This window comes from Ascaphus truei, chromosome 2, assembly GCF_040206685.1.
Source record: "Ascaphus truei isolate aAscTru1 chromosome 2, aAscTru1.hap1, whole genome shotgun sequence".
Taxonomy (NCBI): Eukaryota; Metazoa; Chordata; class Amphibia; order Anura; family Ascaphidae; genus Ascaphus; species Ascaphus truei.
Window position 1 is genome coordinate 65,836,885 of NC_134484.1, and position 16,676 is coordinate 65,853,560.

At 40.8% G+C, this 16,676-nt stretch overlaps 1 protein-coding gene across 6 annotated transcripts in view; it reads right to left on the reverse strand.

Moving 5' to 3' along the window:
• Nucleotides 1–16,676, reverse strand: part of VPS13B (vacuolar protein sorting 13 homolog B) — a 1,123,013-nt gene that overhangs the window by 614,720 nt on the left and 491,617 nt on the right. For all 6 annotated transcript variants that reach the window (XM_075582636.1, XM_075582637.1, XM_075582642.1 and 3 more), the window contains exon 22: nt 16,186–16,313. In XM_075582636.1, the coding sequence (XP_075438751.1) occupies nt 16,186–16,313 (128 nt within the window). The remainder of the gene's footprint in view (nt 1–16,185; nt 16,314–16,676) is intronic.

The window sequence follows — 16,676 nt, forward strand, 5'->3', positions numbered from 1 at the left end:
CCCTTGAGGACTGGAGTTGAGAACCGCTGAGTTAACCACTGGAGGAGCTTACAACAATGGAGAACTCAGCAAACAAAATGCTTGATTTCTTCATCCATGACGCACGTAGAAACAGACTGTAATTGACGTTAATTGAAGCGCTATTATCATCAAACAGGAATTCTTATTAGAACAGCTGAGGCATTAATTAGAAACAGCCCATGACAGTTTACGTCGGGGATTTGTAAAGACGTTCTGATGTCACCTTGTTTTTCGTAATCACAGCCATTATACAGTATAATGTTTTGCTTTCTTGAATGCATCAAAGACACAACCCAAAATGCAGGCGACGTGACAGATATGCCAGATCGATAAATATTTCAGTTGTACAAATAGCTGTAAAACATGGGATCAATTTGTTTTGATATGCAAACATATTTGTCACTCGCACCTTTTTCATGATTAACATACAAGTCATTTCCACAGACATGCCGTTTATCTTATACATATACGAATCCAACCAGGTTGATAAAAGACCACCCAGATTGACTAAATGTAAATGTCCCTTTCTGAGAATTTATTTGAAGTGTGCATTTTCTTCTTACACTTTCGGTTGCTAATCTGTTTCACCTTCATGTAATTGTTCCATAATTTTCAATGGCATGCTCCCCACTACAACAAGAGTATTGGTATTCTTACATCAAAACAATGCATTGACAGGGCAGTAATAGTAGTTGCTAAAACTATTTTAAGTAACGTTCTAAATAACTGGAAAACTGCACGTCAAAAACTTGGTTTAACGCAGAATCTGGAGTGATTTATGTAGCTGGATATAAATCTGCAACAGTAAATCTTGCATTAATGTAAGGATCGGACACTCCAAGGGAAAGAAAGTGAAGTAATCTGCCAGTAAGAAGTCCTCAAGCTGGGGGTCAGATCCTGTTCATAGAAACCATCTGGTTGGGACCCTCTGAGCCACACCAAACACAAATGATCTTTAAAAAAAATATCCTATTCATTAATGCATCACAGCTGCACGGAGCGTTACTTCATTTTTCCATGGCAACGTCGGTTCTGTTGCACGGATCCTGTTACAGTTTTGGTAGCAACGTGTTCTCGCGCCAATATTGAACACATTTATGTGTTAAAGAGAAGGAATTATTGTAAATTCTTGAAATAGAATCACCTCCTATTTTAATTCCTGTTATGTGACATATGAAAAATATCAATTGCTAATGATGAAGAATGAAGCATGCACAGTGTTACCATCTTGGCTAAATGGAGCACATCACTTTCCCTGTGCTTTCAAACTTTACAGCTCCCGGGAAGTTACTGTAGGTCAATAGTACCGCTCAAGGCTGCTCTCGTATAAAGGACTTTAGATATTGCTATGTTGCCGTCTCCTGAACAGCCCCATGCTTTTTGACCTTGCTGGCCCACTGGGCATGATATTCGTCAAGGCCGCTTGCTAAATGTATTTATAAGAGTACTCCCACATGAACTGCAGTATCTCAGCCTTGACTAAGCACGCAAGGTTCCCACACATGCTGTAAGAACCAACTCTACCAAGGGTTGAGGTCCAGTAAATGATGATGATGTTGGTGGAACAGGTGGGACATTGGGAGAGTCTAGTTTGTGTTGCATTTAGTTTCAGAGTTTTCCGACTTTGTCGTTGCTTGTTTTTGTGCTTGCAGTGTATTTTTAAGATGTGCTCCTTTTCATGTCACAGTCGCACATCTTTTCTTTGGCCCCCACGAAAAAGTCACTCAATCTCCCTGTGCCTCAGGCACCAAAGTTAGATTATAAGCTCTGTGGGGCAGGGACTCACTGTGCCTGTAAAATTCTACGTACAGCGCTGAACTGTTAGTGCTATACAAGAAAAATATCTTTTTTTTATTTTTCTAGTGTCATTCATATCTCACTCCTGTAATTTGCTGTTTTTAATATGTGTGACTGTGACATTAGTATGCTGGCAACATCTGAACAACAGTAGCTTCCAACTGCAACTAAAAAGAACACTCGGTTAGCCAACTAACAAAATCAATCCACCTAAAATAAATATTAAGCTCCCATAAAGTGTGAAATGATGCACATTACAATTTCATTATTTTCTTTACTTTGACTTGTGTGTGAAATGATGCACATTACAATTTCATTATTTTCTTTACTTTGACTTGTGTATGACTTAAACTGGAAAAAAAAACAACAACGTATTAACTAATGTTCTTATACATAACACAGACTTAAAAAAAAAAAAAAAAAAAAAAAAAAAAATCACTAAACTGTTTTGCCAATATGTGTATATCCATCTGTTGATCGACTGCTGGGGATGAAGGCCTCCCCAATTATTTTCAAGGTACTGCAGTTGCAAGCCTCTCTACTCCACGTTGAGCCAACATATTTTCTGATTTCATCCTCCCATCTAACTTTTGGTCATCTTGGTCTTTTAACGTCCCTTGGAATCAGTCGAGTGCCATCTTTGTCCAACGATGGTCATTTCTTCTTGTGATATGTCGGGCACACTGCCATTTTAATTTCTTCACCCGTGTGATGATGTCACAGACATTTGTTTTGAACCTATTCATTCTTTTTCCTGTCTCTTCGGGTAATATCCAGCATTCATTTCTCCTTACTTCTCTGAGTTGTCTGAAGCTTCTGAATTATCCTCACATTTACGGTCAAAAGGTCACATCCAGGCAAGATAATCTGGCCCAACACTTTCCTTTTGAGGTGGAAGGTTCCCTTGAAAGATTGTATTGTTCCTTCTGAATGCTCTATTTTCCTATTGATTACATTTGAAAAGTTTGCATATTGGACTTCCTGGCCACGTTAGACATAGCCTTCAACTTCTTCTAGTTCTATTCTATTCATCTCTATCTGTGAAGCGTTGTCACATAGGTCTTGTCGAGATTCATATGGAGGTCCGTCGTCTTACTGTCTTCTGCGAGTTCTCTATTTGTTGCTAGAGGTCTTCTGGATTTGTGGTAAAAATAATACAGGCATACCCCGATTTAAAGACACTCACTTTAAGTACACTCGCGAGTAAGTACATATCGCCAAATAGGCAAACTGCATCTCACGCATGCGCCTGTCGTCACGTCCTGAACAGCAATACCAGCTCCCTACTTGTACCGAAGCTGTGCACAAGCGGGGAGACTATGAGCCTATAACAAATGCGTTATTTACATCAGTTATGCACGTACAGTATATGACGATTGCAGTACAGTACATACATCGATAAGTGGGAAAAAGGTAGTGCTTCACTTTAAGTACATTTTCACTTTACATACATGCTTCGGTCCCATTGCGTACGCTAATGCGGGGTATGCCTGTAATATGATTTGCAAATCTTAGGTGTGAAGTATTCACAGTCAATTTCTGATTCCCTTTTCTTCCCAATTTGATGTCCTAAACAATTCAAAGTGCTGCTGTGAAAAGCTTTGGTGGCATGGCATCTCCTTATTGCACTACCTCCCATTCATCTTTTATCCCCATCTGTTCCCTGCAACCTTTAAAGTTTTTCGTTCTCAACTTTCACATGAGAGAGACACAACATTGGAAATGACTAGTAAAGCGCCATTGAAGTTAGTGTCCCTGAATATTAAAGGTCCTAACAGTAACGGTAACAAAAGATTGGCCCTAAAAGAATTTAGGAATTTGAAAGCAGATATTGTTATTTTTTGCAAGAGACGCATGTTGATACTCAGGAGCCTCCAAACACTTTCAGCGCGACATACCGCACAGCATTTTACTCTTCTTTTACTAGCAAAAAAAAAAAAGAAGAGGGGTTGCGATACTGATTAAACGGGACATCCCGTTCCAGGCATAGGAGGTTAAGAGAGATCAAAGGGTGGAGGTCCCTAGTGGTTCACTGGCTTCTTTCAGGCCAACATATCACGTTAGTGAATATCTATGCACCCAACAAGGGACAAATTGATTTTTCAAGGGAAACACTGGTATCTATGGCAGATAGCCGAGAGCAACTGCTAAAATTGGGAGGTAATTTTAATATGGTTCCAGATCCAGATGTGGATAAGTCCACCCACCCAGAGCAATCACACTCTGCTATGACATGTAGTGTAGCTAAGAAATGTATACTGCTACTTAAAGAATATGGTTTGTGGGATGCCTGGTGTAGCTCACATAAAGGACAGAGGGATTACTCTTTTTATTCACCCTCACACGATTCATACTCCAGAATTGACAATATATTTGTATCCCCGGGTATTTTGGAGGTATTGGTCCACTCAGATATAGGGCCTATCAGGTGGTCAGGACACCCCCCTGTGGCAATTATGTTCGATCCTCCATTTGCTACGACTCAATCATTCCATTGGAGGATGAACGACTCATTACTGAATTATCCAGAGATTAGCTCACAAATTGGAGACTCACTCAAAAATTATTTTCATATCAACAATGGCTCTGCAGAATCAACATCAATACTATGGGAGGCAATTAAGGCCACGATCAGAGGACAGCTCATCTCTATAGCATCACACAGAAAGAGAATACAAATAGAAAAACAAAAAAAAATTACAGGAAAAATGGTAAAATTAGAACAATCACATAAAAAAAAACCCCATCAAAGAAAATTTATAACATCCTGACACAGGCAAGGTGGGAACTTAAGAGGGTGCAATTAGAAGACAGAGAAAGCCCTTAAGTGGACTAAGCAAACGTATAATAAGGGAAATAAGGAAGAATGCTTATTGGCAAATAAACTTAGAGGGATCGGGTCGAGAGCATTTGTCCCTGCTACTAGGTTAAAAGGAGAAGTGACTTACAACCCCTCAAAGAAAGCAGAGGAATTTGCTAAATTTTATATGGATCTGTACGATCTCGACAATTAAACTCTGAATGCTAAGGTCCCGGACCTGACCCAGATTGAGGCCTATCTTAGAGATTGTAACCTCCGAAAACTGTCAGAGAGTTATTAAGGGCGGTTAGCTCATTGAAGCCATCAAAGGCACCGGGCCCAGATTGTTTCTCAAATTTGTACTATAAAAATGTTATAGGAATCCTAGGGCCATGTTTACTAGATTTATGCAATGATTTTCTCAGCGGAAAACAAATCCTTTCACAGATGACGAAAACCAATATAGTAGTGATCCCTAAAGAGGGTATGGACCCCTAATGTTGTGGTAGCTACAGACCAATCTCCTTGCTCAATTCGGATCTGAAAATGTATAGTAAAATCATGGCTAAAAGGTTGAACCCAATACTCCATAGATTAATCCACTATGACCAAGTAGGTTTTGGAAGCGAATGCCAGGCGTCGGATAACACAAGGAAAATTATTTATGTGATGGATCAGATACATAAATCTAAGACGAAAGCAGTGTTGAGCCTGGATGCGGAGAAGGTGTTTGATAGGACAAGATGGGACTTTGTAGATAAGACATTGGAGGCATTTGGATTTTCAGGGTTTATTTATTTATTTTTTACAAGGGGTGCGGGCCCTCTAGGAAACGCCAACGGCCACCCTGAAGATCCAGGGGGTGGGGGGGGGGGGGGCGGGGAAGGAATCTGATAACAATTAAGAACGGGACTAGACAGGGGTACCCCCTCTCTCCTCTTCTTTTTGCCTTGACAATCGAACTCCTTACGGCTACAATCAAAGCTTCCCCAAACATCCAAGGGATTAATATAAAAGATAAGTGATAGTTTGTAACACTTTTCGCAGATGATATTATCCTTACTATAGTTAACCAATTAACATCTCTCCCGAATTTACAATCCGCTCTCCGGAGGTTTGGGGAGTTAGTTGCCTGGTTATAAAGTTATTGTGGGAAAATCGGAAGTGCTAAATTTAACGTTAATGGAAAAGGTGGTCGAAGTTCTTAAACGACATTTTGACTATAGGTGGAAAAAGACCCTTCTGAAGTATTTGGGGATATACAGTACCATACTAGGGACTACAACTCATTATATAAATATAACTATCCCAAACTTTTTTCTAAAATTAGAAAGGATCTAAAAGCTTGGAATTCTCACTATATCTCCTGGATAGGGCGTATAACCGCGGTTAAGATGAATATCCTCTCCAGACTTCTATATTATTTCCAAACATTACCAATATCTGTTCTACATACAAATATATACAACACAAAACAAACAAAGATGCCCAAAGCTACTTCCAATGTGACAAAAATACACAGTGCAATACCTATATATTCTCTTGAAAAAGGGTCATTTAGTTTAACCCTTGCCAACTTCAAGGCACAAATAAGAATTTTAACTCGGAGTGTTAGGACCTGCTAACGGTCATGCCTTGAAGTTGGCTAGCAGGCTTAAGACGCTTTGGCCAAAGGGTTGAACTAAATGACCCCTTTTTCAAGAGAATATATAGGTATTGCACTGTGATTTTTTGTCACATTGGAAGTAGCTTTGGGCATCTTTGTTTGTTTTTTGTTGTATACATTTAGCCACGCCCACTAGCACTCCTTTTGACACTTTTATATACATATATATATATATATATATATATTATCTGGTAATGTTTGGGGTTTCTCAGAGCTTGTTGGGTATCTGTGTGTCCACATACAAATATAAAAGAAATACAAAACCGAATGATGTAATTTATTTGGAAATATAAACAACCGAGAATAGCCAGGTCAGTTATGCTGGACTCTAAAGAAGGAGGGGGTCTAGCAGTTCCAAATTTCCTAAAATATTATATAGCCTCTCATTTGAAACAAATGGTTTATTGGCACTCTCCAGGAGGGACCTATGCTTGGGTGGATCTGGAAAGCTCACTTAAATACCCGGTTGGCCTGCCTAGTTTGCTGTGGTCGAGCTCCAGGACTGGGCTTGGGAGACAGCCTGAGCTGGCGGTAATTGGGTTTACTCTGGAAATCTGGTAGTTGGCAAAAAAGAAATATACGGTAATGTCAACTCCATCTAGATTTATGCCTCTATTTGGTAATCCAGGGTTTTTGCCGGGTTTTCGAGGTAGGGACTTTGAAACCTGGAGACATAGATGAATTCTAGAAATGGAAGATTTTTAGAAAACGTTAATAAGAGGATGTCGTTTGAGGAATTGATGAGAAAATATGGTTTACCTCGGACGGAGGTGTTTAAATACTGTATATGCATGTCCGACATTTTGTGCGCCAGGGTTTCTATGAGGAGGAATTCCCTAAATACACACGATTCAAAGATTGATGCAAAACAAAAATATATAAAAAAGGTCTGATCTCATCCCGGTACCAAGGTTTAATCCCCCAAAAGCATGCCCCGGCCCACAAATATATGGACCAGTGGGCTCTGGATTTCCAGACTGAAATAACAAGAAAGGACAGGGAAGATACATGGGATAATGCGGGTAAAACCTCTAGAGTATATGCACAGTTACAAGAGAGAATATTTACAATTTGTATTATGCTGGTATTACACTCCCAAAAGGTTAAAGCAAATGTTTCCTAAGGCGACCGATAGCTGTTGGAGGGGATGCGGACAGATAGGGGACTTAGCACATATATGGTGGTTCTGCCCAGTAATGCAGACATATTGGAGGACAGTTTTTAAATTATTAGAAGATCTGACAGGAATTAAGGTTCCGCTAGACCCAATTTTAGTAATTTTGGCTAAGCCTTTGGAAGATGTAAATCATCACACAGCTAAATTAATTTTGCATATACTAACGGCGGCTAGGTGCGGGGTGGCAGCAACTTGGAAAAAGACACTGCCGCCCTCCAGAAGAGAGGTCATTAGAAAGGTTAACGATGTACAATTAATGGAGAGACTCACCTCATTTTTGAATCACACAACAAGGAAGTTTTATAGAGTCTGGGATCCCCGGGATGTCGGATAGGGGTAAGACCCCAAATAGGATAGAGGATCTGGGAGTGATGAGTGTAGGATATGTCGTTGATAAAATGTTATAAAATGTGGTAAGCTATGTAATGTGACTGTTGTCGATTGTAAGAATTCTGATGCAAAATGGTTGTTCCCCTCTCCCTCCCCTCTTATTTTTCTGTACCCCTCCCCTTCCCATTTATGTTTGAAAATCTTAATAAAAATATAAGTTTAAAAAAGAAAATACGGGTTAAATAAAAGCCAATGTTTATTTCCCCCAAATCTATGTCTCCCTGGTTATACCTCTGCACTCGTCTCCTACAGGGATATACACACACACATATTTACTGTATAAACACCTATACATATATTATCTTCGTCTTTACATCATCCTACATGCAGACGTCCCTCCATAGAATGAAAGAGGGGAAACAACTATGTTGCGTTATGTTTATGCATAGATGTTGCCAAGTCCCTTTAATGATCCATGTGGATCCATGTATGCCAACCAAAGGGAGTATAGAGTTGAAAATTTAACGAACCAAAACATCCCGTTATGAGGTGGAGCGAGATTTCAAAGCATTGCTGTTGGCCATCTGGCAGCTGTTAAGAGCTGAGTAAGTAACCTATTTCTCACTTTATATATTTTAGGAGAAGGGCATCCAGGAGTGCCAGCCATGGATATGCCAATGACTGTAACCAGACAATACACTTGACTGTAAGAACCATTTGCCAGAAGTGAATAATGAGCATGATCATAACACATGAATCATAGTGCCCGTTTGTGTGCGACCACACCAAAACCAGTCTGACGAGCTTAAAAATATGAATCGGGCATTATGGAAGAGATGAGGTACCAATGCAACATCATTTTCTAGGCATATTTAGCAATGTTGGTCACTCCAATATCAATCATGAATCAGATGTACTGTAAACATTCTCACCATTTAACACTTCTATTGGACGCCTCTTGAGTGACTCCATCATTTGAAACTCCATGACACTACTCTCCCATAATTTGCTGGTCATGGTGAAAACACTAATTCCGTCTTCCTTAAAAAAAACAATTACAATGTTACATGCGGTGTTAGAATCTAAAGCCGGGTCTTTCCTTCACCTTTTATAGGAATGCCCTCTTCATTCTGTTTATTCTTTATGGTGTGTCAAGAGCTGGAAAGTGGAGAAGTCTAAATGTCTCAAAGTGGTTCACAACATGTTCAGTGACATTTTTACATTTCATAATTTTTAAGAAATTATGCATTGCTTGAAAATAAGCAAAATAGTCGTCAGCATTTTGCTAATAGGGTTAGATTGCAAAAGGACATTTGCTGTAACCCAGTCTCTGAAATATGGCTTTAGGAGAAGTAGGAGGAGGAGCGAAAGCGGGGGGGGGGGGGAGGGGGGGGAATAAGAGAATGAGAGAAAGAAAAGACAAAGGAAGGGAAGGTGCAATCATTACCAAATTTGGGATGTGACTCTCCCAATCACTGTCATGCCCAGGAAAGTCGCACCTCAAATTTCAGTGAAGCACCTCAACTGCTGGATGGTAGCAGTAAGAAAGGCCAAATGATATATATTTTAAATCAGGCCTAGCCCGACTCGGTCACTTCCTTCAGCTAAGCAAAAGCTCTTATAACTTTCATAGAAGTTACATATAATTAAGAAAGATTTCATTGTTTTGAACCGAGACAGAAAATATACAGATAATTGACATTGAATATTATAAGAGAAAGAGGGTGATAGATTGTGTCGAGCCTATTTTAGTTCCAAATATTTTTTTCTTAAAAAGATTTCACAAACACGGTAATAAGGTTATAGGCTTACTTAACTAAATGTCTTTTTAGACACACAGTTTGGCTTTTGTGGAAATGACATTAGACTTAAAGAAGCAGGTAGAGACATTTTCAGCCTTTAAACTTTTCTGTTAATGTTTACACAATAACCTTCAAAGTATGATTATTAAAATATATCTATAGATATCTGATGATATTATTGGAAACCACATTATTTATCCATGTTTAACCATTCAATAAAGATGTTAGGGCATTGTTTTTGTGCTAGGTGGAGCTTTAATAAGCTACAGCTACATCTTTTACAGTAAGTTGTCATGCAGTCTCTAGCCTCCTCTTCATGACATACAGTAATCATTTACACCTATAATTGGTGATGTCATTTACATACAATTCATGTGGTGCTTAATTATGTGAGTGGCAGGTTTCACAACAAATGCTACAAAATGTGATATGAGAAAAATGTAGCCAAAATATTTGGGGAAAAGAGATGTGGAATGGAAAGGTAACGCCACCAGCCAGTAAGGAGTATGTCCAAAAACAATGCCCAGTGCCCTACACCTGCTAACAAGATGTATGTGGTGTCCTTCATGAGCCTAGCAAGGTAATTACGTACAATTGTCTTACTTATGACAAGTCATCACTTGATGGGGATGAGTAAATTATAGAATGCCAATGTAAAACTAATTCTATGTGAGAATCTTGTGTATTGTGGAGCCCAAATGCCAATTCTCTTGACAATTTTACCATAAACATTGATCACTCTGAGGAAATTGGGCTATACCAAGAGCTGGATTTGCGCAGCGCTAGGCCACGCCCCACAGCAGTTCAGCCAATGAGGGTGAACCTCCCGGGTGACGTCACGACCGCGACCCCGTCACCCCCTACCCCCGGTCCTTCCCACGTCGCCAAGCTTCCACTGCCGGCGCACAACCATGCTTTGACGTCAGCGCACCAAAAGTAAGCTTGGCCCAGCTTCCGGCGTGTGCGCACGGATGTCAGCGCGTCTGCAGTGGCAGCTTGGCGATGTGGGACAGAGGTCATGCAGGCAGCTGAGAGCCAGGGCCCGGCCACAACCGGCAGCAGGGCCCGGCCACAGGTCGGGGGAAATGTGCAGCACCGGCCGCCGCCCCCCCAGCCAGCGGACCCCTGCCATGACCCAAGGCAAGTGTGTATTTGTGCATGTCTTGGGGTATTTTTATATGTATTGGGGGGTTTGGGGGTATTTTTATATGTATTGGGGGCTTGGAGGTATTTTTATATATATTGGGTGAATTGTTATGTATTGGGGGCTTGGGCGAATTGTTATATGTTTTTGGGGGCTTGTGGGAATTATATGTATTGGGGGGCTTGTGGGAATTTTTATATGTATTGGGGGGCTTGTGGGAATTTTTATATGTATTGGGGGGCTTGTGGGAATTTTTATATGTATTGGGGGGCTTGTGGGAATTTTTATATATATTGGGGGGCTTGTGGGAATTTTTATATGTATTGGGGGAATTTTTATATGTATTGGGAGGGTTGTTTTTTTATATGGTGTGTGTGTGTGTGCATGCATGTGCATATCTGTACAGTATGTGTGTATGTATCTATGGGGGGTTATTATATGTATTTTTTAAATATGTATTGGGTAGGTGGGTCTTTTGTATGCACTTGGGGGGTGGGGGAGGTTGTATATATTTGGGGGGTGGGGATTTTTTTGTATATATTTGGGGATGGGAAGTTTTTTGTATTGGGAGTGGGAAGTTTTTTGGTATATATCTTGTGGGGGGAATTGTGTGTGGGGGAGGGAATGAGGGAGCGTGGGGTAATTGACAGAGGAAGAGGAGAGAGGGGGTGAGTGAGGAAAAGAGGGAGTAAGAGACACAGGGGAGGGAAATACATGCGAGGCAGGAGAGTGAGAAGGGGTGAGACGGAAGTGAGAGAAATACATGCGAGGCAGGAGAGTGAGAAGGGGTGAGACGGAAGGGAGAAAAATACATGGGAAAGGGGGGGGGGGAAGAGAGGGGGCTTGTGAGGTGTGAAATGGGGGGCGGCTCGCAATACCGCCAACACGGGGGACGGGGTGAGCCCCTGCTTAAAATGTTTGTCCTGGGCCCCACGATTTCTGTTAGTGGCCCTGGTGCTTATAATGGAAACGGCATCCATTGGATTGTAAGCCTGAAGGGGCAGGAGGCCCAAAACCGTTGCTGGTTGCACGCAAAACGTAAGCGCCTGTCACCAGATGTATCCCATGTTATGTTCATTGGATGCATCTACACGGTTAGAGTACAAGACCAGAGCACTACGGAGTACTCAAGATATAGAAGATGGGCAAATGCCGGTCCCCAGATGTTTCTGCTAATTCAGGAATGGATCCAATCAGATGTGAATGTAAGCGGCAGAGAGAAATCAGCAGGGAGAAATCAGCGGGAAATCAGCTCACTGACAGGACATGATGTCTTAATAAAAGAGACAAAAGACTACAAGCTGAGGTATATATTAGCACACCTCAGAGGCAGTGAAGCTAATGGCAATAATAGTAGACTAGATCTGTGTAGTTACCATCTGTTTGTAAGAACTATTTTGCTTTCAAACACCCATTTTTTTTGGCTGCTGAATAAAAGCTGCTGAGGTTTCACACTCCTGTGCAACCATTTGTTTTTGCCCACTTCGCACATGGACGTATAGGAAAGTTTTATAAGCCTCAAGTGTAAAGGGGTTACACATTCCAATGGGCTGAGTTAATGGTTACACTAATTTTTAAAAAAGAAACACATTATCAAAAACTATGATTAAGTGGCCCAACTTAGATTGCATAACTTCCTATTTGTTAATGAAGCATGAAGACGTTGCCCCGCTCAGTTCCAGAGAGTGAGAACACACACACTGCTCAACCTATAGCAAATCGAGAGGAATAGAACTGATCACAAAACAGATCAGGTAAAAATCTTGCATCTGACTACCAGGAACCCCCCCCCCCCCCCAAAAAACATAAAAACGATTTGAAAATATTTATCCAGTTTGCTTTTTTTAAACCACAGAGATTGAACACACGGAACATAACACAACCACTTCTTCAGTTATATACAAATATAAATAAAATGCACCACAAGTGGTATTTCTAATATGTTTTACCAGGAAGTAAAACATTGAGTTACCTCTCGTTTTCAAGTACAGTATGTCTTGGACATAGAGTTAAGACAAATAATACATGGTTACAAACACAGTTACATTTGCATCCCTGTGTTTCCCCATTATCGCTTAGTAAAGAGTGCTTCCACTGCAGCCAGGGATTCTGGGTAATGACATGCAAATGAGCACAGTGTGTCACCCTTTACTTCTCATCCATTTTAACATGGACCCCTATGAGCTAATTCCAGTCGTATTACACAGATTATCAGCACAGCCTGGGTTAAAGAAGTGCACAGTCAGTAAAACCTACTCACAGACAGCTGTTTCGACTTTTTGGGTCTCATCCATGCGAGGTTGGTTGCTGGCTCTGCAACGTGAAGCTGGTAAGTGGGTAAAATCAGACATTAAAAAAGCAACCAACCTCGCAGGGATGAGCCCCAAAATGTCGAAATAGCTGTGTGTGGGTGGGTTTACTGACTATGCACTTCTTTAACCCAGGCTGTGCTGAAAAGCTGTGTAATATGGCTGGAATAAGCTCATAGGAATCCATGTTAAAATGGATAAGTAAAAAGAGATACTGTGCTCATTTGCATGTCATTACCCATAACCCCTGGCTGCAGTGGAAGCACTGTCTGCTAAACAATAATGGGGAAAGTGCAGGTTGCAGACCTGTCTGAGATGTGCAAATGCACCACAAGTGGTATTTTTATTTGCTGTACACTGTACGGTGGAGGGTCTCGTCACTTTTTTTTTAAATCTTAAAAGATCTAATTCATTATTACTGTAATTTCCCACTGCATGCCATGCATTTCAGTCCTCCTTAGCCCTGAAAGAGTGAAAAACCTAATAAACAGTCTTAAAGAATCACACAATAGCAACCAATACTTTTCTTGTGGTTAACTGAAAGTATTACTTGTGGGAGTGAATGGCGGAATTCCAAGGCCAGAATTCCAAAAACTCTCATGCCCGTAATTCTTGTTGGACTGAGATCATGGAACTCAAGTAAGTTAAGAAAACGTACCTTTGCTATGTTTAATAACCATAAAACAGGTTCTGTAGATTAAGGGAAAAGATTAGTCTCTTTAAATCATATGAACAAGACTGTATATTATAATTAAAGTTGCATCCTGTTTTTCTCTATCAAAACACGATTCCTTAACCTGAGCCAAGTTTTTAGTGAATATCAGTATAGTCTAGAAATCTGTTATGCTAACTTGCGGGCAAGGCATAGGTGCATAATATTTCCTGTGAATAGAGCCCTTAATGTTTAGCTGTAACATAGACGCTTTATATCCTTTTCACGGTGGCTTAAAAAAACATTTTTTTAAATTACAGTTGATTCCAAACATGAATTTCAAATCAGGGAGCCCTAATAAGTTTCCAAACCAAAATTAGATTTGTGGTACCAGCTAGGAATCCTTAGGACAACCTATCACAAAGACGGTCAGGATGTATCTATATATGCATAGACACACTCAAAATAGGAGTGAGTATACATTTGCTCAGGTCAAGTTCTTTACTTGGGCTACTGTGCAGAGATATCTGATCTGTCATATAGTTACTTCCTTACATCGCAGAAGTTGTAAACAAGTCAGTGCTTCTATTATACAAGAAAGATCATATTAAATAAATAAAACCACACACTGCTGTAAGAAATATCTGAGGATTCATATATGTTTGAATTCCAAATGAAAAGAAAATTGACCTACCTTAAGAATTGTTTTTTTTGTTTTGTTTGCAAATTAGGGATTTCTATATCCAATGAAGGACTGGAGGACTGGGGGTCTGGGGGACTGGAGGACTGAAGGACTGGAGGACTAAAGGACTGGGGGACTGAAGGACTGGAGGACTGAAGGACTGGGGGTCTGGGGGACTGAAGGACTGGAGGACTGAAGCACTGGGGGTCTGGGGGACTGGAGGACTGAAGGACTGGAGGACTAAAGGACTGGGGGACTGAAGGACTGGAGGACTGAAGGACTGGGGGTCTGGGGGACTGAAGGACTGGAGGACTGAAGCACTGGGGGTCTGGGGGACTGGAGGACTGAAGGACTGGAGGACTGAAGGTCTGGTTGACTGAAGGACTGGGGGACTGAAGGACTGGGGGACTGAAGGACTGGGGGTCTGGGGGACTGAAGGACTGGAGGACTGAAGCACTGGGGGTCTGGGGGACTGGAGGACTGAAGGACTGGAGGACTAAAGGACTGGGGGACTGAAGGACTGGGGGACTGAAGGACTGGGGGACTGAAGGACTGGGGGACTGAAGGACTGGGGGACTGAAGGACTGGGGGACTGAAGGACTGGGGGACTGAAGGACTGGGGGACTGAAGGACTGGGGGACTGAAGGACTGGGGGAATGGGGGACTGAAAGACAGGAGGACCAGCTCAGTGATGATGTCACTGCCTTTGAAGCAGTTGAACCTGGTGGAAATTCCACAGTCAACTCCTTGTGTGCTTGGGCAAATTACTTATCTCACTGATTCTCAGGCATCCAAATTAGATTGTAAACTCTACAGGGCATATAATCACTGTGCCTGAGAAATGCTTTGTGCAGCAATGTTTACACTGTGTGTAATATAAGAAAAAGTGTTGTTATTATTATTATTATTATTATTATTATGAAATAAGGTGGCTCAAAAGTTCCCCAACGTCGATAACTACTATCACCAACCCCCAAGACTCCAGCAAATTGAGACTCAAAACTCAAATAACCAACCATAAAAAATAATTATAAATAATAAAACATCTGATTTTATAATTGGAATATGTGATAGGTACAGTAGTTGCCTATGGTAATATCAGAGGTTATGCTCTGCACATACAGTATGATAATGAGATTAGGAACAAACACCTTTTGCTTCTTCACTGAGATCCATTACGGCAGATGATAGAGCCTGCTCTAGCAACAGGAGATCACTACACCATTCTCCCCATCTAGATATAAATAGTCTCAAACAGCCTGCCTCTAGATTAGCGGTTTCTCAGGGTTTTCATTTTTAGTCCCATGTCAATAATGGTATGGAGTACCACCATATAATAACAAATACACTATATATATTTATCAAAAGTAATGGACCAATGTCTGAGAAGCAGCATGTCACTAACCAAACTTCTGCACTGACGTGCAAACCATGACAGAAAACTACATAGACTGCAGGGGAGAACTTTCTGAAATGAATTGTTTGCACAATGGGGACTACAGTTTAAGATCCGATAATCCAGAGCACTAAAACAGAAAATAGTGTGATATCTGTTCACTAAATTTTTGTTGAAGCTGCTGTTCAGAAATTGACTTCGACACAACCTGAAATTCATGTGAAATTGTATTTAGAAGAAATATCACTTTTTTTTCTTTATACATCTCTGTATGTACACAATATTTTATGTCAAATATTGCATGCACATTAAGCCCCTTCTTTTGGTGTCATTTTAAGGATCCAGGTTATTTTACTTCAGAGTAAATGCAGGCAACATCTTTGCTCTTTTGCTTCGTCTATGATCTTACCTGCAGTGTAAGACGCCTAACTGCATTCCAAACAACTCCAATAAATTCTTTCATTCTCTCCTCAGACGTTCTACTGCCTTCTCCAGAGGACTGCAGGACTTTAGCAGGCACAGACAGAGGGCGTGATTCTACCAGGCAAAGAGAAACAAACCATCAAGATAAAGTCTATCTGATCTCATTATAAACATGTTATAAACAGATCTACGAATGATATTATTAAAGATGCTGTAAACATGTTCCCTTATTACCATTCAGCAACTGTAAACAAAAATTAGGGATAACGTGCACTTATTACAGTAAGACATTCGTAAACATGCCCCTGCTACAGTACACTGAGGACCCTGTGATTGTACAGCATATTTCCTTCAGGCAACAACAGACATGCATTTGTTATACTAAGACAATTGTCTAAATGTACACATACAGATGGAGCCCTGCGTTATGGCGCTGTTGCCTCGCGGCTCCCGCACGGCTTCCCCTCCCGCGCACAT